Below are 21,908 nucleotides of genomic sequence, written 5' to 3'. Positions count from 1 at the left end.
TATTGTCTAGCACAGAACCAGGCACCTGGTGAGAGCGTGCATGGGGCAGCTTGCCCGCCCCTGCCCCTGCCCATGACCTCAGTGGTTACAGTCTAGTGAAGAAGCAGGCAGGGAACAAAATGGTCAGATCCCTTTCTTTCTCTCTGTAATACCACCTGCTGTTATGAAGTGGTTATCAGCCCCCTAATCTGGAATCACTCAGCCTCCACACGTGGTTCCCTATGTTTCCACCTGAGTCAGGCTGGTTCCATGTGCATGACCCCCACGCCTTTACCAATGTCTTTGCTCTGTGTTTTCTTCCCTATCCTCTATGTGAATCCAAACCCTCATGTTCTAATTCAGTTACAGCTTCTGTCACAAGGTCCTCTTCTTGTACAATCATTTTGGCCTATGCTTTCTGAAATTTTATTTCATCTGTAGAAACCTCAAATTCTAAGTAGTTGAAGATGCAGCGCCAGAATTACGTTTTATATGTGGTTCAACTGTCCACCATGCTTCTGTCCTTCAGGAATTTTTGCCCCTGCCTTTTCCTCAGTTCAGTTTATCACTTGTAACTTATGATGTTGGAAAACTGATCAAACAGTGAACAGCTGACAACTTTCACTAGTTTAAAAAAAAACAAACCAGGGGCTTTGGGTTCCTTTTAAAATGGTGAATTGGTTAGTATATGTTACTGGTTCTCCCTGACACCCCCTAACAGCTGCATATACAAACAACAACGCTGGAAAATTTTAGAAGTTAATCCCTGATTCCAAGGATTAACCAAAAACAGCAAGAAACCCTTGGGGGAACAGAAGGCTGCCTGAACTGGCAGGTGGGGAAAAGTGAGGGACACAGGGCAGCGCAGGCCGCGAGAAGTCAGGAATAACTCTCCTCTTCTCCATTCCCTTCCCTGCTTGCCTTGGTACAATCAAAGCCTCCCCCTTCAACCCAGACGGCAGAAAGGCTCACTGGGGTAAGAAGCTGCTGATCAGCTACACTTGAACACACCCGCCTCTACACTCCTCTCTCTGGTCCTCCAAAGCCCTAAAGTTGTTAGATTACAATTTAGGAAGATACCTCTTCCAGACACTTTTGCCTAAGCACTGTCAGATAGAGTGGTGGGAACATAGGACAATCAACAGTTTTTATGTGAATGTGTGTATGTAACTGGACCTCTCCACCTTGGGGATCATCTTCCTTCTTAAATTCACAAGAAGAGACAAAGAGAAAGGCTTGGTCTTCTGCTCTTCCTCAATATGTATTATAAGACAGCAACTCAGAAGTTCACACATCAAAATAACATGATCTGTGAGGAGTAGTACAATCAAGTTGAAAACATATACAGTGTTGTGATAGACCACAATATTGTTCCCAATTGGCTGACTGAACTGGTGAGAGGCTTGTATCTCTCCACTTCATTAACAGTAGGCCAATGAAATGTGAGCAAGAGTGACATATATCATTAAGTTTTAAGAGTCTTCTTGTACTCTGTTTCTTCTGCTAAGTAAATGGCATTTCACAGATAGGAGTGCTCTTCTAGTCTAAATCCCACTGGGTCGTTTGTGATCACAGCATAACCTAGTAAAGGCTGAATAATGCATACCTGAAGCTGCAAAAGTTAAACCAAGAATTAAAAATAAGCATAATGGAATATGCTTAAGGAGAAATGGCAAGATACTAGTAAAATGAAGAAAGCCTATAGAAAACAGGAGAAAATATCAGCAGAAAACATAATGTACAAAGACAATGGATGGGATATAGGTACATAAAACTCTATTCGCGAGCTGGAAGATCAGATTGACAATTTAGTTCCAAATTCAGTAAGAAAGTATATATATTTAGAATATTTTAAAAGATAGAGCTATAAAAATCAAAAGAAAAACAGATATGTAGAACATAACTAGAAGTGGTAATATTTGGAAAATGGAGTGTAGGAATACTTGAAGAATATGGACAAAAACAATGGGCAAAACCCAAAACTTAAAAAAAAATGAAATAATTCTTGATTGAAAGCATTTATGAAATGTCAACAAGGAGAGATGAGGAAACCCTGTACTTAATAAGCACACAGCAAAATTTAAGGAGTTGCAAGAGTTTTTTATACATTATGGATATAAGCCTCTTAGGAGATATTTGCAAATATTTTCTCCCATTCTGTGGCTCTCTTTTCACCTTCTTGATGGTAGCATTTGCAGCACAAAAGTTTTTAATTTTTATGTAATCCAACGTGTATGTTTTATCTTTTGTCACTTGTGCTTCTGGAGCCATATCTAAGAAAATATTGTACAAATCACTGCATAATGGAGACACATTACAATGTTTTCCTCTAAGGTTTTATAGTTTGGCTTTGTTACATTTACATTTAGCTCTACGATACACTTTGAATTAATTTTTGTGTATGGTGTCAGGTAGGGGATCCAACTTAATTCTTTTGCCAGTTGTGTTAGCACCATTTGTTGCAAAGATTATTCTTTCTTCATTTAATTGTCCTGGCACCCTTGTCAAAATCAATTTACAATAAATATAAAGTTCTATTTCTGGAATCTAAATTCTTTCCCATTTATCTACATGGCAGTATTACAGGGTCTTGACTACTAAAGCTCTTTAGAAGGTTTCTGACATTGGGAGCTATTAGTCTTCCCACATTGGTCTCCTTTTAAAAAATTGTTTGGCTATCCCGGATCCTTCTTATTTACATGTGAATTTTAATACCAGCTTGCCAATTTCTGTAAAAAAGTCAGTTGTGGTTTTGATGGGGATTGTGTTGAATCCACAGATCAATTCAGGGAGTACTGCCATTCTCATTTGTGTCTTCTGATTTATGAATGCGGGATGGTTTCTATTTACTTAGTGCTTTAATTTCTTTTGACAATGGTTTGGCATTTTTAGTATACAGCACTATTTTTTAAAAATTTGTATGTAAGTATTTTATTTTTGATGCCATTGTAAATGGAATTGTCTTAATTTTGATTGTCCATTGCTAGTGTATAGAACAAATATTTTTGTATATTGATCTAATATCCTGTAACCTTGCTGAACTCACTTATTCTATTTTTTTTTAAAAGTGGATTGCTTAGGATGTCCTATGTACAAGAGTATAACATCTGAAAATAGAGATGGTTTAATTCTTCCTTTCCAAATGCCATTATCAAAAGTGGGGTACCTAAATCTCCAACTATTACTATTGAACTGTCGGGTTTTTCCCTTTAGTTCTGTTAGTGTTGCTTCCTATATTTTGGGTTTCTGTTGTTAGTTGTGTCTTGCTTTTTTAATGTGACAATCTTGGTCTCTTAATTGCTGTGTTTAGACTATTTATATTAAATGTAATTATTTTTATGGTTAAAGTCTACCATCTTGCTGGTTATTTTCTATTTGTTCTATCTCTTCTTTGTTCAGAATCCTTTTATATGCAGAATTTTCTATTCCTGGCCCAATTAAACTAGAAACCAATAACAAACAGATAAACAGATTCTCTATAAATATGTAAATAAACCAACATGTGTAAACAACTCATGGATCAAAGATGAATAAAAATTAAGAACTATCTGGAACTGAATCAAAATGAAGAAATTAACTCATTAAAAACTTGTGGAATACAGTTCAAGTTGTGCTTAATCGAAAATTCATAAACCTTAATGTACATATTTGAAAAGAAGAAAGCCTGAAAATTAATGAGCTAAGCATCCATGTCATTAGAAAAAGAACAGCAAATTAAAATAAGAAAGTACAAGGAAAGAAATAATACAAATAAGAGTGGAAATCAATGAAGCAAAACATAAAATAGAGATGATTTATGAAGTCAAAAATTCCCATTTTGGCAGGGGGGACTAATAAATTGTTAACTACCTGGCAAGATGAATAAAGAAAAAAGAGGAGGCATAAAATATCAATACCAGCAGTGATGAAGAAGACATCACTACAGATGCTACAAACAGTAAAACAATCATAAAATTATATTAACTTTATGATAGTAAATTTGAAAATCCTGAAATTGCCATACTCCTAGAAAAACAGAGCTTGCGAAAACTGACAAATTTAAGAAAAAAATATGTAAGCACTACAGAAAATAAAACTACTGAAGAAATTAAATCTGCAATTTAAAACTTCCCCACAAAGAAAACTCCAGTCCATAAGGACTTGACTGGCAAAGTCTACCAAATATTTAAAGGGACTATTCTACCAAACACTTTGGGGAAAAGAGAGATGCTGATACAAAATGGGGGAAGATGAGAAAGAACTCTGTGAGGCTGGATTTGAATTGGGAAAATATGAACTGGACTTATCAGTATGGGCCATGATTTATGCATGTATACATATCAATATATACATACATAATGCATATGTATATATACATGTATATATTCCTTCAGAGACTGGTCCACATGAACACAGAAGCAATGACATATTGGGGCAATGAGCACATTCAGTGCCCAGATCTGGGTTTCTAAATGTCATTTCCCACTGAAGAGACCAGGATTTCTTTAGTTTTGGCTAATTCCAGGTCTTGGACAAAGCAAAACATAAGGAAGTCTAGAACATTTGTTCTATTAGAAAGCAAAGAATTGTTCAAAGATAATAGGATGTATCAAAAAAAGAAAAAGGAATCAGCTTAAACAGGCTCCCACTGGCAAAATCTGTAAAATTTGGAGCAAAAAGAACAGTGAAAGTAAAGGGTTATTACACACTGATTTAAAAACAAAACCCATGAGTCTATAGCAGAGATCAACAACCTTTTTCTGTAATGGGCCAGACGGTAAATGTTTTAGGCTTTACAGACCATGCAATCTCTGTCACAACTACCCGGTCTGCCACTGTTGTGCAAAAAGCAGCCATAGACAAACGTGAATGAATGGGTATGGCTATGCTCCAGTGAAACTTTATATATAAAAACAGGTGTCAAGGGCCATAATTTGCTAACCCTTGGTCTATAGTGATGGTCAAAGAAAAGAGGGGGAAGAATCTTGATTCCTAAATGAAAAAAAACAATGATAGAATTTGAAGGGGAAAAAAGGAATCACCATTTTGCAACTATCGATGTAATGACTGATTCAGGTAAGAGTCTATGGGTGCGGATGAGGTAAACTATTAGATGAAAGATTGATGCAGAACAGGATAGCAACCCTACAGATTATTTATTAATTACGAAGAGGAAAAGCCGTCTTTACAATTTGCAGGATCTGGCAGGTAGTACACCAATGAGCGCTCAAACTCAGCATCAACAATAATTAGAAATATGGACATTACGTTACCCTGATATAACGTAATACAACATTATCTATGTAATGTTCTTGACAAAAATGTTTAGCCTGAAATCTAATCATTAGGATATAATCAGGCAAATCCAGTTTATAGGCTATTCTATAAGTCAACTGACCTGGACTACAAAAATTTCAATCTTATGAATAAAGAAAAAAGGTAGGAAACAGTTCTAGATTAAAGACACCTACCAACCAAATGCAATGTGTCATCCTTAATTTAAACCTGGTTAGAGGATGGAAGACTATATTGCTTTTGGCAATTAGGGAAATTTGAATGTAAACTATATATTAGATAATGTTACTGCATCAATATTAGATTCTTTGGGTGTGATAATGGAATTGTGGCTACTTAGGACCAGTCCCTTAGGATTCACACACTGAAGAACTCAGGGGTGAAATATGATGTATACGTTTACTTTCGGGAAAAAAAGTGGAGTTTGTGTGTGTGTAGAAAGAAAAAGAGACAGAAAGAAAAGGTTAGCTCTTGGTGAATCTGGATAAAGGTTATGTAGGTGTTCACCGTGTTATTCTTCCAACTTCTCTGTACTTTTAAATTTTTCAGAAGTTGGGGAAAATATTAAGACTTTCTGTTCAACAAAATACCAGATGGGAAAATTTAACAGACACATGACAAGCTGGGAAAAGATATTTGCAATGTCTAAATATCTTTTTAGACTTTAAGGTTATTTTCAGACTATAAGAGGAATTTCTAATTACTAAGAACCCCAAAAGAAAAATGGTCAAAGGATATGAACAGGCAATTTATCGGAAGAGGAAACTCAAAAGGCCAATAAGCATATAGAGATGGATATTCGAACTTACTAGTGATGAGAGAAATGCAAAATTAACAAGGCATCATGTTATCCCTATTAACTAGCAAAATTAGAAAGCTGGCTAATGTTAAGTGCGAATACAGGGGACATGGCAATACAGGAATGCTAGTGGACTGCTCGGAGGAGTACAGAGAGGAAGAGCCATTCACAAGAGCAATCAGGCCATACCTAGATACGTGAAGTGTACTCACACTCTGTAACCTATGCATTCCACTCTGCGCTTATAGTTCCAGAGAAATTCCCATGACGGTCCGTAAGTGACCCTGTAAGAGGATTTCACTGCAGGGCTGTCTGTGGTGGTAAGGCAGGAGAGGCAATATGTGTAGCCATCAAAGGGGGAGTTAACGGTAGAGTAAGTACTCACTATTTTACTCCAGTGGTTAGAAATAAGTGAGCAGAAAAATAATCTAACAAAAACAGACCTTTAAAAAGGTTAAGAAATAGAATGAGCTATGCAGCCACTATGGAAAGCAGTGTGGAAGTTCCTCAAAAAATTAAAAACAGAACTACCTTATGCTCCAGCAACCCCCTCTTCTTCCCATATCTGAAGGAAATGAAAACAGGGTATCGAAGAGATACATGGCACTCTCAGGGTTACCGCAGCGTTGTTCACAATGGTCAAGATATGGAAACAACTGAAGTGTCCATCGATGGATGAATGCATAAGGAAGCTGTGGTGTATATATACACGATGGAACATTATTCAGCCATGAGAAAAAAGGAAACCCTGCCATTTGTAACAACACGGATGGACTTCAGGGCATTATGCTAAGTGAAGCAAGTCAGAGAAAGACAAATCTGTGTGATATCACTTATATGTGGAATCTCAAAAAGCCGAACTCCTAGAAACAGACTAGAATGGTATTTGCCAGGGACTAGGGGGTGGGGGTAAAGGAGAGATGTCGGTCCAAGAGTACACATTTCCAGTTAGAAGATGAATAAGTTCTGGTGATCTAATGTATAGCATAGTGATTACAGTTAATAATACTGTACTATACGCTTGAAAGTTGCTAAGATCTTAAATGTTCTCACCACAAAAAAGAAATGGTAATTATGTGATGTGATGCAGGTGTTAGCTCATGCCATGGTGGTAATCATTCTGCAGCGTAAGTCAAATCAACGTGCTATATACCTTAAACTTACAATGTTATTTATCAGTTATATCTCAGTTGGAAAAAAACCAGAATGAGCTATATCACAATATTATTTATATGTTAAAATATAATTACATACAGTAAAATTACATAAGAATAATTTCTAACTGGGTGGCAGATACAAAACTATACATATGTCTTATTCATTTCTGTCTGTATATTATATTTCATAAAAATGAAAAAAGGTGAAAATAATGTGGTAAAGTAATGAAAATACTCTGGAAAGTAACACTGCCCTATAATTGTTAAGCATCATCATATAAAAGTGAAATAACGCATTCAGTCTTTTACTCTTCCTTTTGCTTTAGAGTGACCACGTCAGTCAAGGTGGCTTTGCTATGTGAGTTGTTTACTTGAGGTCAATGAATCTAAAGGTATTTGCCGAGGACCTACATCTGAGCCACCACTGTTAACAATGCTACCTTACCTTTACAGGTGCTTATATAGCCATCAATGCTGAACCCTGTTGAGTCAGACAGGAAGCCCCGTATGTTGTGATATGATCCCTCAATAATTCAATTTGAAAAGTACTTTAACAAATTTTATCTAAATAGAATATAAGAGAACTTAGGGTGGAAGTGTTATAATTAAACATTATGATAAATAAACTCAGAGCTCATTTTACTGTCCAAGCAGAAGTTTTAGTCTGTTTCCTTAGAGGTTTGTCTAACTTCCTTATTAGGACTTCTTCTTTTGGGGGTAAAACCCTCAAAGTCTAAAGTTGGGCAGAATTACATGCGCTCAGCCTGACTTCTAACACAGTCACATTATTTCACTTGATTCTCATATTCTGTATCACCTAAATCAACATCAAATGTAACTCAGCACCACTTTATTCATTTCTTCTGCAGCTTCATCTACAGTTGACTCAAGTTGTTTTAAACATTGTCTTTTCTAGAATGGGATAACAATACCTTCTTTCCATACTACCCAAAAAAGTCACGTTCATATGCATAAGGTCCACAAACTATATAAATAAGAACTCTTCACTGTCTTTTGTAAGCATTTAACACATTTTTAAGGTTTTCAAAATGGGCTGTGCTGCTTTTTATTTTACACACCATCTGAGAATTTCTTTATAATGCTGACATGAAGTTTTGTTGTTGCTGAGGTTCAATGTCTTCTGGTGCCTCTAAGCCTTAAACCAAGACATACTCCCCTTCTGAGAGCTCATCACTGCAGATGCCACCAGCTCTTGCCAGAAGCGGGAAGGCTGTAGAGAAGGTGAACTCCCTTCAAGTCTCTCAGCAGAGAGCAGGTGATTCTGCGGCATTAGCGGTCACTAAGAGGCTGTACCCACAGACTGCCCTTGGGAGGCAGGATCCCACAGGCGAGCTTCCTGCTTTGCAGGGAAGCAAAAACCTGGTCCAAAACTGCTCCGTGGTTTACAGCCCAGCCACCACGAGGCTCAAAATCTTTCTGTGGCTTACGGTTCAGCCATGAGGAAAAAACCCAAAGGTGAACCAAGGCTTGGGCCCTGAGGAAGGGACAGAGGGGCATCCAGAGGCAGGTCTGCAACAACGCATTTAGGGTTAGGAGGCAGGAAGCTGAGCGCCCTCGGGAGCCCCCAGTGCGTGGACTTCCTCTTGCTCAGGCAGAGACTTTCTCAGGAGCTAGACCTCTTAACCAACAGGCTCAGCGATCTCAGGTAGGGTCACGGGACCATAAAATAATTAGGGAAGTAGGTACAGATCCAGCTGGGACTTCAAACTATGGCCACGATGCTGCAGGAAGAAGCTTTACAAAGACAATATGGAAGATAAAACTCTTCTTCCTCAAGCTTTATACACATATAGTAGAATAACAGTACACAGAGATAAAAATGTGCTCCTTCCACCCTGTAGTCCACCGATTATGTGCTTTTTTCAGCAAACAGGCTCTTTTACAATTCAAGTGTCCCACAGGCTACCTGGCAACCAGTGTTTCTCCTCCCTATGAATTTGTTCTTAATGTTTTTCCTCCATTGACCTCAGTGCAATCAATCTCAGTTTAGATAAAGAAGACAGGGTATAACACAGACAAGTACTCTGGGGGATCCTTGAAGAAGACAGGACTGAAGATGGCCTGCTACAGGAGAGGGCTCTGGGGTAAGGAAACAAGCCTGGAGGTTCTAGGAGCCTGGAAGCAGGGGTGGATCAGAAAGCTTGGTTTGCAGTGCCGGTGAGGCTGGCCTTACCCTTTCTTCTAGGGATCAAAGAGGAAAGGCCCTAAGCCACACCCTCCGGAAATGAACCCTTGGAGAAGGGTCATCTACTTACGTTGCCGAGAGAAGTCTGGAGTAACAAGAACTGAGGGAAGGCGTCAGCAGGCTATTCCAGCCACTCATGCACACACAGAGCAGGCTTCCTGCAGTTCCAGGTGGTCCAGACCATGGAAGCAGAGGGAGGTCTCCTTGGATGGACCAACTTACAGACCTCATACAAACAGCTTCCCCTGCCTCTCCCTCTCCTCGGTTCCCTTGACAAAGTGGAAGGCTGAGGAGAGAAGTCACACTGAACCATGGAAAACTATGCTCAAGTACTAATACAAATTTACTTGTGAATAAATAAGCAGTGCATCAGTTTTCTATGCTGCCTAACAAAGTACCACAAACCGAGAGGGTTAAAGCAATGCCCATTTATCATCTCTCAGTTCTGTACGGTAGGAGTCCAGGCACAGCATGACTGGTGTACCTGCTCAGGGTCTCACACATCACGGCTCAAAGTTCCCTTCTAAGCTCATGCAGGTTGCTGGCAACGTTTAGGTTGCTCTCAGCCTCTTGCCATATGGCCCCTGCCCTTTCCAAAACCAACACAAAGAAACTCCCTTGCATCAAATACCTCTCATGCTTCAAATCTCCGACATTTCTGTCTCTGACTGCCACAGCCAGATGTAGAGGGCTCATGTGTGGTTAGGTCAGGTGCCCAGATTACCTCCCTATCTTAAAGGTCAACTGATTTGGGACCTTAATTACATTTTCAAAATTCTTTGAAAATTCTACAGCAACATCTAGATGAGTGTTTGATTGAATACAACTGGGAGAAGGTGAATGAGCACCTTAGGGGCCAGGAATCGGGGGGCATCTTAGAATCCTGCCTGTCATAAGCATCATGTGTGACTGCTTGGCTAGACAGGTAAGATTTAAAAATAAGACAAAGATTTTCAAATGCCTGCTAGTGTGCTGGTCCAGTTTGTTTCCATTATCAGCTGCTCCAAAGACAGGAGGAGGGCCAAGGGGGTTAGTGTGAATTATTTATAGATAAACCAAGCTGAGATATACAGCTGTTCTCTCAAGAGCAGAGCTTCTGACTAACTGTCCATATTTTACAAGAGTCTGAGGCGCAAAAGAATTAGGAAGAAGCACTCGTGAATTAGAGACTAGCTTGGAAAGTAAGCTGCAATTTTGTGGTCAATGGCAATTTTTCTAGCCACAGAAAGATGACAATGCAGTGCCACGAAACAGCCGAAGAAATGGCTGAGTAGCTGCCCTCAGGCAAACTTTGTGAATGACAGTGACACAGCAGTCTATTAAACACAACTTTTGGCAGGAATTTGGGCCAAATCAATATGCACTACTTTGACCACTCGATTACCACAAAATCTGACCATCGTCTCAAACACATTTTAGACTGAGGGCTGAGCTGGAGTGTTGGTTGAACAGTTATAAACTGGAAAGCTAAAAAGCACCAAACATCCCTTTAGAAAAGAGGGCCTACTTGATTTTCTCGGAATACCAAAAAGTGATTAGGGAGAAATGCCTCTCATCAACTGAACTTGACAATAAACACCTCCATTTTTAGCAAGTTTATTCAATTTCCACCCTTTTAAAAGCCATTAAGTCTCTGTTTTAAACTTTTAGATTTGAAATCAAGATTTTCTTCACTTAATAATTATATAAACCAAAGAACTCAGTAAAACAAGATCCCACCCAAAGAATCTTTTAAATCTGCAATAAATGTTTGAAAAAAGGAGTTGTTATGGAAACAGAAAAATATTTAACAGCACTGGCATAAATAACTGTGGGGGGGTGAGTAAAGCAGGGGGTGGGGGGAAGGTGGTGGTCAGGCCCAAGATTGCTCCAGGCTGACTGCTAGAGAGAGAGAGGGGGGAAGGGGGGAAAGAAGAGAAGGGCAGAGGGAGAGGGAGGGAGAGGGAAGGGGCAAAAAAGTAGAATCAAAGAATAAATTTAAACAAAACGGATGTAAACAAAGAAAGCCTATTTTTCAAGAAAGTTAATTTGATCAAACGTCAAAGACATTCTAGAGGGCGGTAGGGACGGCCAGGGTAGTGAGAGGAGTGAGGCCACGGCGGTTTAGAAAGCAGCCACGGAACTAGAGCTGCATCCTTGCTAAAGGACAGGAAACCGTCTTGGAGACCCTGGTTGGCAACTGAAGGCAACCTGGAGTGATAAATTTCATCCGACTCAAAAGTTCTTCCAGTTACTGCAAAGGGTGTTTTAAAATTAAGAATGGCTTCTGGTTTAGAAAAAATGACCACAAGCAGTAGAAGTAGTTCACAGAAAACATAAGGCAAAACTTCAGCGCATAAGTCAAGGTACAGTGAACAATGATTTCTGATCACTTACAATTTCTGGAAGAGAATATTATAAAGTGTTCTGTTAAGGCTACTTCTCAAGTCCTAAAATTACTGCTAGACATATGAAGCTAATGAAACATTTACAGCATGGGCATTAATTAAATCAGTACATTGCTGGATCAAGAAGAAAAGGTATCGTAAATGTTTAATGAAGTGCTGCAAAAAACACTTGAAAATACAAAACGAATTTTACTGTAGCAGAAGAAATCAGCAGGTAATCTTGCTGGACTTAAAGACAATGTACGGCATGTGTTAAGTGTGAAGTACGTGCCAGATATGTAAAGATAAATAGCGCGTATTTATCTTGATAGTCGGGTCTAGTAGGGAAGCAGACGTCAGAAGAACCAATTAGAGCAATAACCAGCACTGACAGAAGTTAGCAGAGGATGTCAGGTGTGATGAAGAACCCAATTCCAGTTTTGATGTCTCATTGCTGACAGTTTTCAAGCCCCACAATGTCCCTTCACCTTATGCCCCACATCTGGGCAAGCCCACAGGGAAGCCTGCACACTCTCTCTCCGATCTACTAAGAAGTTCAGACCATGCAAGCCTGCCCAGCCTCACCCCCTAAGCATAAGAGCCAAGCCAGTTTCCTTTCTCTGCTCTCTCAAGCCATTTTTCAGACCTTGGGAGCCCTCTCTGCTCTCCCCAGAAAGCTTCATTATGTGAGGATAATAAATCTTTTCACCCTTCTTGGTGTGTGAACCAGTCTTGACACCTAAAGCAAATTCTGGGTGTGGATCCATCCCAGCTCTGCGGAGTGAACGCCACACCATGGAAGCAGGGGGAAGGCAGTTTCTACCTCTGCTAGGCAGGCTGGGGAAGGCGTGTTTTACAGAGGACTGAAGGTCATTGGAGGTTCAATGGGCCAGGGAGGTTGTAACGGGCTTCAACTGGAGTTCCCACTGCACGACTTTTCTTTCTCTGGGTGAAACCCTGATAATTACAGAGACACCCCCTGGAAAACACGTCCACTACCAAACACCGTCCTTATCTGAGTGATGAGGTAGCCACCTCACCTAAGCCAGGGTGATGACTGTACTACTCTGAGATTTTTCCAACTAAAGTAAAAGAAGCTATTATTCCCCGAGGAAGGGAGGCTAGAGAATGCGGGTCTCAAGAACAGTCAGTAGATTTGCTCTCATCATTGTAGGGAAAAGATATGGGCAGTGGGAGACAAGAAGCCAACAGCAAGTGGGGCAGAGATAAGAGATGGGGGCGGGCGGAAGAAAGGCCTAGTGGTGCTGGATAACGTCGTTCCCAGGTCCCACTGCAACTGTGAACTTTCTGCAAATATATTACAGTCCTTGGAATTCCTTCTAGTATATCCTTATTTTTGCTCAACTCCTTTCAGTTAGATTTCTATCACTTAGAAACCAAACAACAACAGCACTGACCAAAACAGACGGATTACGGCACTCTGTAATTACTGTTAATTTTCTTACAATACCAATGATGGTACTGTACTTATGCAGAAGGTAGGCATGAAATGTCATTATGTCTGCTACAAATGATTAAAAAAATGAACAAAAATATGAATATGGCAAAATTTTTAATTATTGAATTTAGTTTAAGAATATATTCACTATCTGTTCTATTTTTCTGTATGACTGCATGAAACCTTCTATGAAAAATTCTTTTTGGAGAGGAGCCTCTTAAAGTATGTATAACATGCCTGGAGCTTTCAAAGAGAGTTTGGCCGTCATCTGAGCTAAAAGACTCCCAACAACAGCTGGATGTGAGACTGGCCTGCTTCCTTGGGATCCTCCCCAAGTGCCGGCCCGTGGACATCAATATTCAGGTCCTGCCCTTGAGGCTCCAGCCTGCTCGCAATTTTCCCTTCCTGAGTGCCTGCCCCTGTACACTTGGGGCTTGCTTAACCAGCTCCCACAATTAGATAAGCCAATTCCTTATAAAAACTCCACACATAAACATATACGGACAAACACACACACACACAACACTGGATCTGACTGGATCTGTTCCTCTGATTGAACCCTAATACATGTATTCACATCTGCTCCCAACTCCTACTTCTATAGATCCACTTCTACCTTTATGAGATAAAAACAAACTCTGTTCAGTGCTCTCAGGCTGGACACAGAAAAGTTTAAATTAAGGGTAATTTTTTTTTCCTTTTGTTTCTGCTCTTTTGCAGCAGCATATAAATTTGCTCCTTTGGGGAACAGTCCAGTCTAACCTGTAACCAAGAGCTCACAGTCTGCTTCAAACAATTTTCTTCATCGTATAACCCAACCCTCGTCTGTAGTGGAGTGCATCTGTCTGTTCGCACATCTTCAGCACATCGTCCTCTACAGTCGTAGATCAGTTCATTGATTCCTATCGGTGCTCCTTGTACATGACGCCTAATTACTCGCTAGCCTAAATATTAACTAAAAATGTTTTACATTCTGCATATCCTTTCATCTCCTAATTCCATTTTTTTGGACTTTCCTGAGGAACTAGTAATGGTTGTGCTTAAAGCATTAGTTTCAGCACTGATTATAAGACCAAAGAGTTTAAAACAATAAATGAATTTAAAAAATATATCCATACAATTTGCTGTTCTTTGATACCACAAAATAATGTAACAGAAAATTCTATGGAATAAAAAAATGCACAGTATATATGTTTAGAAAGCAGGTTAGGGACTTCCCTGGTGGTGCGTGGTTAAGAATCTACCTGCCAGGAATAAAGACGCAAATGTAGAGAATGGACTTGAGGACACAGGGAGGGGGAAGGGTAAGCTGGGACGAAGTGAGAGAGTGGCATGGACATATATACACTGCCAAATGTAAAACAGATAGCTAGTGGGAAGTAGCCGCATAGCACAGGGAGATCAGCTCTGTGCTTTGTGACCACCTAGAGGGAAGGGATGGGGAGGGTGGGAGGGAGATGCAAGAGGGTCCGGAGATATGGGAACATAGGTACATATATAACTGATTTACTTTGTTATACAGCAGAAACTAACACAACATTGTAAAGCAATTATACTCCAATAAAGGTGTTAAAAAAAAAAAGACTCTACCTGCCAATGCAGGGGACATGGGTTCAATCCCTGGTCTGGGAAGATCCCACATGTCTCGGAGCAACTAAGCCCATGCGCCACAACTACTTAGCCTGTCCTCTAGAGCCCGTGACCCACAACTACTGAGCTTGCGCTCTAGAGCCCGCAAGCCACAACTACTGAGCCCACATGTCACAACTACTGAAGCCTGCGTGCCTAGAGCCTGTGCTCTGCAACAAGAGAGGCCAACGCAATGAGAAGCCCATGCACCACAACGAAGAGTAGACCCCGCTCACCACAACTAGAGAAAGCCCATGGGCAGCAATGAAGACCCAATGCAGCCAATAATAAATAAATAAATAAATTTATTTTTTTAAAAAAGAAAGCAGGTTATAAAATAGTTTATGGTCAGAAAATACTGTTATATTTTTGTAACTCAATAAATAAATACAGATACACAGAAAAAGGACTTGAAGGATAGAAGTTCAATGTTTATGTTTCTGGGTGGTTGGATTACTGGTAAATTTTTGCTTCTTTCTCTTGATAGCATTTTCTAAGTATACCACAGTGAACATGTACTGCTAGCATATTGGGCAAAACCCCAGTAAATTCTGTAGTGATGATTTAATAATCTGTGGCCTAGAACAGGAATTCTTTACTAGCGCTTAAGGATCCAGATATGGACTTTGATGGGGATGCTTATAAAACCCTTGAACCTATGTGCAAAATGTTATTTGTATGTGCAACTGTGTGTGTGTGCATTTGGGGAAAGGAAGGAAGAGGTTCTGATAGCTTTCATCTGTTCTTAAAGAAAACCATGATCCAAAAAAAGGTTAAAACTACCAGTCCAGAATTTTGCTTGCCCTTATCTCAATTTCTCCTATTTAGGGGGTGGGGCATTCATTATGTAAAGCGTTGAGGGACAGATAATTTGGAACAGGAATTACCAATTTCAATTCAGATATTTTGCACACCTGAAAATTTCTTTATCTCAGGGGATGCATGAAATTTTCAAAACTCCCTTAAAAAAAAAATGAAGTGAAAAACGTTGGATATAACTTTTTTTTTTTTTTTTTTTTTTGCGGTACGCGGGCCTCTCACTGTTGTGGCCTCTCTGGACGCGCAGGCTCAGCAGCCATGGCTCATGGGCCCAGCCGCTCCGCGGCATGTGAGATCTTCCCGGACCGGGGCACGAACCCGTGTCCCCTGCATCGGCAGGTGGACTCTCAACCACTGTGCCACCAGGGAAGCCCGGATATAACTTTTGAAACAATCTCTCTAAAATGGTTACTGCTAAGCTTTTCAAAGTAAGAATACTCACTATGTTAGACTTAAAGTTTTGCTACTGTACCCTGATCTCCTCTGTCCCCAGGCTCATGGTGTCATCATAAACATGGCCCATGCCACAGTCCTAGATTGGAGTTCATCAGAGAGATAGAACTCATCATTATTTTAAAAATAATGAACCTTCTTGCTAAAGATCAAAATGCATGCCATGTTTCATTAAATATCTTGGCATTTGACAGAAGGAGACTACGGGTGATATATTACTGTGACTGGATTAAGAACTCTATGTTTTTGCCATTTCAACATCGTTTCTAAACCTTTTTCTAGGACAGAAACAACAGTGATGTATTTCCTATCTGAACATTATGGTCTTTAAACCTAACACCCACAAGTCAATTTTACTATTTATATAACGACTACTTGCAAATACTGATTCCATCTGTAGGTACAAAAGGAAGCACACAAACTTCTCTCTGCAGCCCCACCCCAAAAATCCATGATCTCTGTAAACACCTGAAAAGATGGAGTTGTTATCAGATAGCTCTTCTTATGCTGACTACTCTACCATGGTTTTGTACAAGTATAACTGATATATTTGATTATTCTAGGTTTGAGATTGTAAAGAAATTATTACAGAATTAATTAAAGAATGTTAAAAAATGCAAGGCTGCCTACTGTGGTACACGTAAAAACTAAATGAAAACTTGACATTAACATCTTAGTGTAGAAGAACAGTTTCAGGTACCTGGGTTCAAATCAAAAGATTAATACACTTCCAAATTTAAAAATACCCTGAAATATTTAAACAGAAATTATTTAAATTTAATGTCTTCACTAGTAGAAAACGGTTAACTACAACTTTGACAACATTAAAAAAATTACAGTTTTCATTTATTGAATCAGAATAGACCTGCATACAGCTCCCCCTACCAACTTCCCTTTTAAATTCTTTTCTTCTAATAAATGCTGGAGAGGGTGTGGAGAAAATGAAACCCTCCTACACTGTTGGTGGGAATGTAAATTGGTACAGCCACTATGGAGGTTCCTTAGAAAACTAAAAATAGAGCTAACATATGATCCAGCAATCCTACTCCTGGGCATATATCCAGAGAAAACCATAATTCGAAAAGATACATGCACCCCAATGTTCACTGCAGCACTATTTACAATAGCCAGGACATGGAAGCAACCTAAATATCCATCGACAGAGGTACGGATAAAGAAGATGTGGTACATATATACGATGGAATATTACTCAGCCATAAAAAAGAATGAAATAACGCCATTTGCAGCAACATGGATGGATCTAGAGATTGTCATACTGAGTGAAGTCAGACAAAGACAAATATCATATGATATTGCTTATAGGTGGGATCTAAAAAAATGGTACAAATGAACTTATTCATAAAACAGAAACAGAGTCACGGATGTAGAAAACAAACTTATGGTCACCGGGTAGGGGGGGTAAAGGAGTGGGAGGGATACATTGGAAGATTGGGATTGACATATATACACTACTATATATAAAATAGATAACTAATAAGGACCTACTGTATAGCACAGGGAGCTCTACTCAATATTTTATAAAGACCTATATGGGAAAAGAGTCTAAAAAAGAGTAGATATATGTATATGCATAACTGATTCACTTTGCTATACACCTGAAAGTAACACAACATTGTAAATTAACTTTACTTCAATAAAAATTATTTTTAAAAAAAAGGACAAACAAATTTAAAAAAACTTCCTTTCTTCTGCTAACTTACCAGAGTGGCATTACTCTAGAAGTTATATCATTTAAGATGTTCTCTTTACCTACCTGCTAAATTGGGTTGGAACCAAATACGGGTGAAGACTTGTCTTCCCCTCAGTGTATCTGAGATGTGCAAAACCTGAGACCCAAAGGCAGAAGGTAAGCAGAACTATGGTTTGAGGAAGTACTCTGTGATTGGACCTTGTCTTCCTGTAGGATCTGCTTTTGTTTGGCCTCCTGGGTTGGTGATAATATTATTTATTTGATGATGTAGAAAAGTTTGTACTTTAAAAGCATATACATCAAACAAATTAATATATTCTTCCACATCCACAAGGAAAAATGTTAAATAATAAAACTGGAAATGAAGTGCTAATCAGAAAGGTAACCAAGTTTAATGCTGCTTCTGAAGATAAGATCCTCTGAACCAGAGACTCCAAAATGTGGATATTTTTCAAACTTCAAACTTTAATATTATACGTTAGATTTATAACAGATACTTACTTCCCATCTTCAAACTGTATTCAACATTATTTACTTTCCTGATGACTAAAACATGTAACTTTCTCATACAAGATAACACAGGCAAAAGGCAAGACAAACGCATGCATAAAATATATGTAATATTGCTATGGCCTGAAAATTTTAAACTTACTGTTCATGGAAATCCAGCATTGGTGGCTCAAATCGTATAGGTCTGCAATTACCCCGGTACAGAGATATACTGTAAGTAAAAAGAAAACAGCCTAAGAAGCAATTCTTCAACATATGTGTTTCCCCAAACCAAAGTCAGACACTTGAGTTTTGTCATGATAAAGTTTCTTTAAGAAAAGTGGAGTCTTATATTAGAAATATGCGTTACTTTTTTATTGGAGGAAATCAATAAACATTTGTTTTAAAAAATGGTGAAAAAAAGGAGTGTTTTTCCTATCAAAGGTATGCAAAAACAGAAACTGCTCAAATAGACTGCTGAACTTTATTTGGTTGATATAACTGATAACAATATACCTTAATATGTTCATTTGGATTTTTTTTTTTTTTTTTTGCCACACCACGCGGCTTAAGGGATCTCATTTCCTCAACCAGGGATTTAACCTGGGGCACCGCAGTGAAAGCACCAAGTCCTAACCACTGGACTGCCACGGAACTGTCTCATTTGGATTTTTAATACATGTACAATGAACAATAAATAATTACTTGTACTTGGAAGGCAATTTATAGAGATAAAAACTCATGATCCCATTGTAACTAGAGTGTCAAAGAACTAAACAAGAGTCAATTTGGGGATAGAAATTTCCAAGAACTGAAATATCTTTTTAATCTGAGAGTTTGGAACATACTGATCTATGATGTCTTGGCCTAAATATTTGAGTATCATTTCTAACTATTCCCCTTGATACTAGAACTTCTCACTAAAACAGATTCCTGAATAAGCAAACCTCCTAGACATCACCATGACCTAATATTGATGCAAAGTATAAATAACCTTGGAGAGGAGGTCCGCATTCCTAAAGTCATCTGTTTACATACTGAGAGAGGGAGAAAGTCATTCAGACACTAAAGTTTCTAAACAGTAGATTATCTTTCTGCTGTATTTTAAGAAATGATGTAAGAGCAAAACCCATTCTGTGAGACTACTTTATTTCCATCACCTCTGCAATTCAAAAGAACACAAACTTCACAGGATGTAGTAGTTTCATTCAGGAAATACAATAGAAATAGACAAGGACATACAGAAAATGTGGAAGATCTAGATTTAACTCAATAAAGATTAAATAGTCTGAGCAGTGGAATAATTGAGCTTAAAAAAATAAGGTTGAAAAGTGTTTTTAGCCTTAGCAATTAGGAGTATTACTCTGTGCTGCTTGACAATCCTTCTACATATGTTGAACATTAAAGATGACAAACACGAGAAGGAAAAGACCAAATGTAAGACTATACTTTACTAAAGCACAAAACTAAAGACACTGGGAAAATGAAGGCACAATTCCTCACAAGGCAGCTGCCACATGTAGCCAGAGGTACAGAATCTACCCCCTCTTGATTTCTGCCCTTCTTAGACATACTGTAACGAGGATACTCTTCAGCTCCTTTAAAACAATAGATACTGATGAGTTCATCAGTTTTAACAGTGTGAAACTCAAACTTACATAAAATCTCCATCCAATCAAGAAAAAAAAATTGTAATGCATAAAGTAAATGTGTCTAAGTCAGTAATTCACACATATATAAACAATGACTGTGTTAGATGCTAGAGATACAAAGGAGATTAAGATACAGTTTTTTTTTTCTCTCACAGAACTGAGAGCCTAATCCCCAAACTTCAAGTGGAAATGTTTAAAGTGGCCAGGCAAGGGAAAAAGGTGCGGTGCACACCCCATTCACTCAACACAAATATACCGAATGGCAGGGGCTGTCTAGTGGCTGGGCCATGAGAACAAAGAGGCTGTTCTCATGGCACTAACATGCCAATGGGGAAAACAAAATAGAACACATCACGTGATGACGTCCAACATATAAAGACAAATCAAACACAGCAGGAACATAGACGGTCTACCTGAGGAGGGACACTGGGGCTGAGACCTGACTGGTGGCGATCTGGAGGAAGAAAGCAGGAATGTCCTTGGCATGATGAGGAACCAGGAGGCTGAAGTGGCCAGAGTACAGGAAGGAGGGGGAGGAGACCGGAGCTGAGATCAGAGCGGTACAGAGGCCAGGTCTCCTTGCAGAAGTCTGGATTTTATCCTCAGTGTAACAATAAGCGTCTACGGTGTTTTGAGCAAGGAAGTAACATGATCTAACACATTTAAAAGGTCAAATCTGGCTGCTGTATGAAGAAGAGACTGCATGAGCCCAAGAGTGAAGCATGAAGGCCCTGCAGTTGTCCAGAGAGGAGGGGACAGCCACTGTGGTCCAGGATGACTGCAAGGGAGGGTGGTGAGAAGTGGCTCTTTTCTGAATATTTTTGGAAGCTAGAGACATCATGCTGATGGATTGATTTTGGAGTGTAAGAGAAAGAAGAGAGGCATCAAGATGACTTAACTCTAAGATTTTGGCCCGAGAAACTGGATACGTAGTCATGACATGCAAGAGTAGGTTGGAAGTGGGGAAGGGTAGTTGGGTAGGGATTCAAGAGTATTGTTTTAGACATTTAAACTTGAGATGTCTTATCTAGATGGAGATGTCAAGTAGGCAGATAGATATACGTGGTTATTGCTTTATATTAAAAAGTTACTGATTTGGGGGTACTGATCTTAAACCCAGGCATTTTGGTGAGTTAATTCTAACAGTCTATAGATTCTCTTAGATTTTCCCCTGCCATTATATGTGTTGCTAAAATGATCACTATCTTGAATTGTCTCTGTAGACAGATCACCTGCAAGTAACAACAATTCTGTTTCTTCCTTTTAAATCCTTAGACCTTGTTTTCCTTTTTCATGCCTTATGTGGGCTAAGACCTCCCATAAAATGTTCCAAAGAAGTGGTGTCCAGCCAATTGTTATCGTGACACTTACAGGATGCTCACAGAATATGAGATAGAGGGGACAATACATAACAGATAATTCTCTCATAAATAAATGCATATTTTCAAAACAACAGCAGATCTATATCTAAGGACCAATTTAATATTTGAGTGGGTACAACACAAATTGTCATAGGGATAATCTTATCTTAACAAAACCCAAAATTCAATAACATAGCTATCACATACCTACAGCTGATTGAAATGGCTGCTACTGTTTATTTAGAATGGTCATGACACTCCTTAGTGCTTTATTAACAGAAAGCAAATGTCTACAAATCCATAATGTTGAAAAATAAACTGGGGAAGAAGCAATATGAAAAACGGTGCCCTTTGTCAATTTCAAAGAAACAGAATCTTAGACATTATAAAAGTAATAACATGATTTTATGCTTTCGGCAGTGATTGTATTTTTTCTGAAACTCAATACAATATTTTATTTTCACTAAAACATTAACTGTTTATTTGGGGAGAAGGAGATGAATAAGGGCTATTCTGACTTCAAGCGAGGGAACAACTGGAGAGATACATGAAAT

General features: G+C 38.9%; 1 protein-coding gene across 6 annotated transcripts in view; it reads right to left on the bottom strand.

Annotated features, from left to right (window-relative positions):
* The window catches only part of TMEM131 (transmembrane protein 131), a 192,812-nt gene that overhangs the window by 101,030 nt on the left and 69,874 nt on the right, over positions 1-21,908 (bottom strand). For all 6 annotated transcript variants that reach the window (XM_019931144.3, XM_019931142.3, XM_019931143.3 and 3 more), the window contains exon 4: positions 18,505-18,573. In XM_019931144.3, coding sequence (XP_019786703.2) covers positions 18,505-18,573 — 69 coding nt within the window. The remainder of the gene's footprint in view (positions 1-18,504; positions 18,574-21,908) is intronic.

The sequence above is a fragment of the Tursiops truncatus genome, chromosome 14, assembly GCF_011762595.2.
Source record: "Tursiops truncatus isolate mTurTru1 chromosome 14, mTurTru1.mat.Y, whole genome shotgun sequence".
NCBI classification, from domain to species: domain Eukaryota; kingdom Metazoa; phylum Chordata; class Mammalia; order Artiodactyla; family Delphinidae; genus Tursiops; species Tursiops truncatus.
Note: the sequence above shows the minus strand (reverse complement) of the source record. Positions and strands in the feature narration are given on the sequence as shown.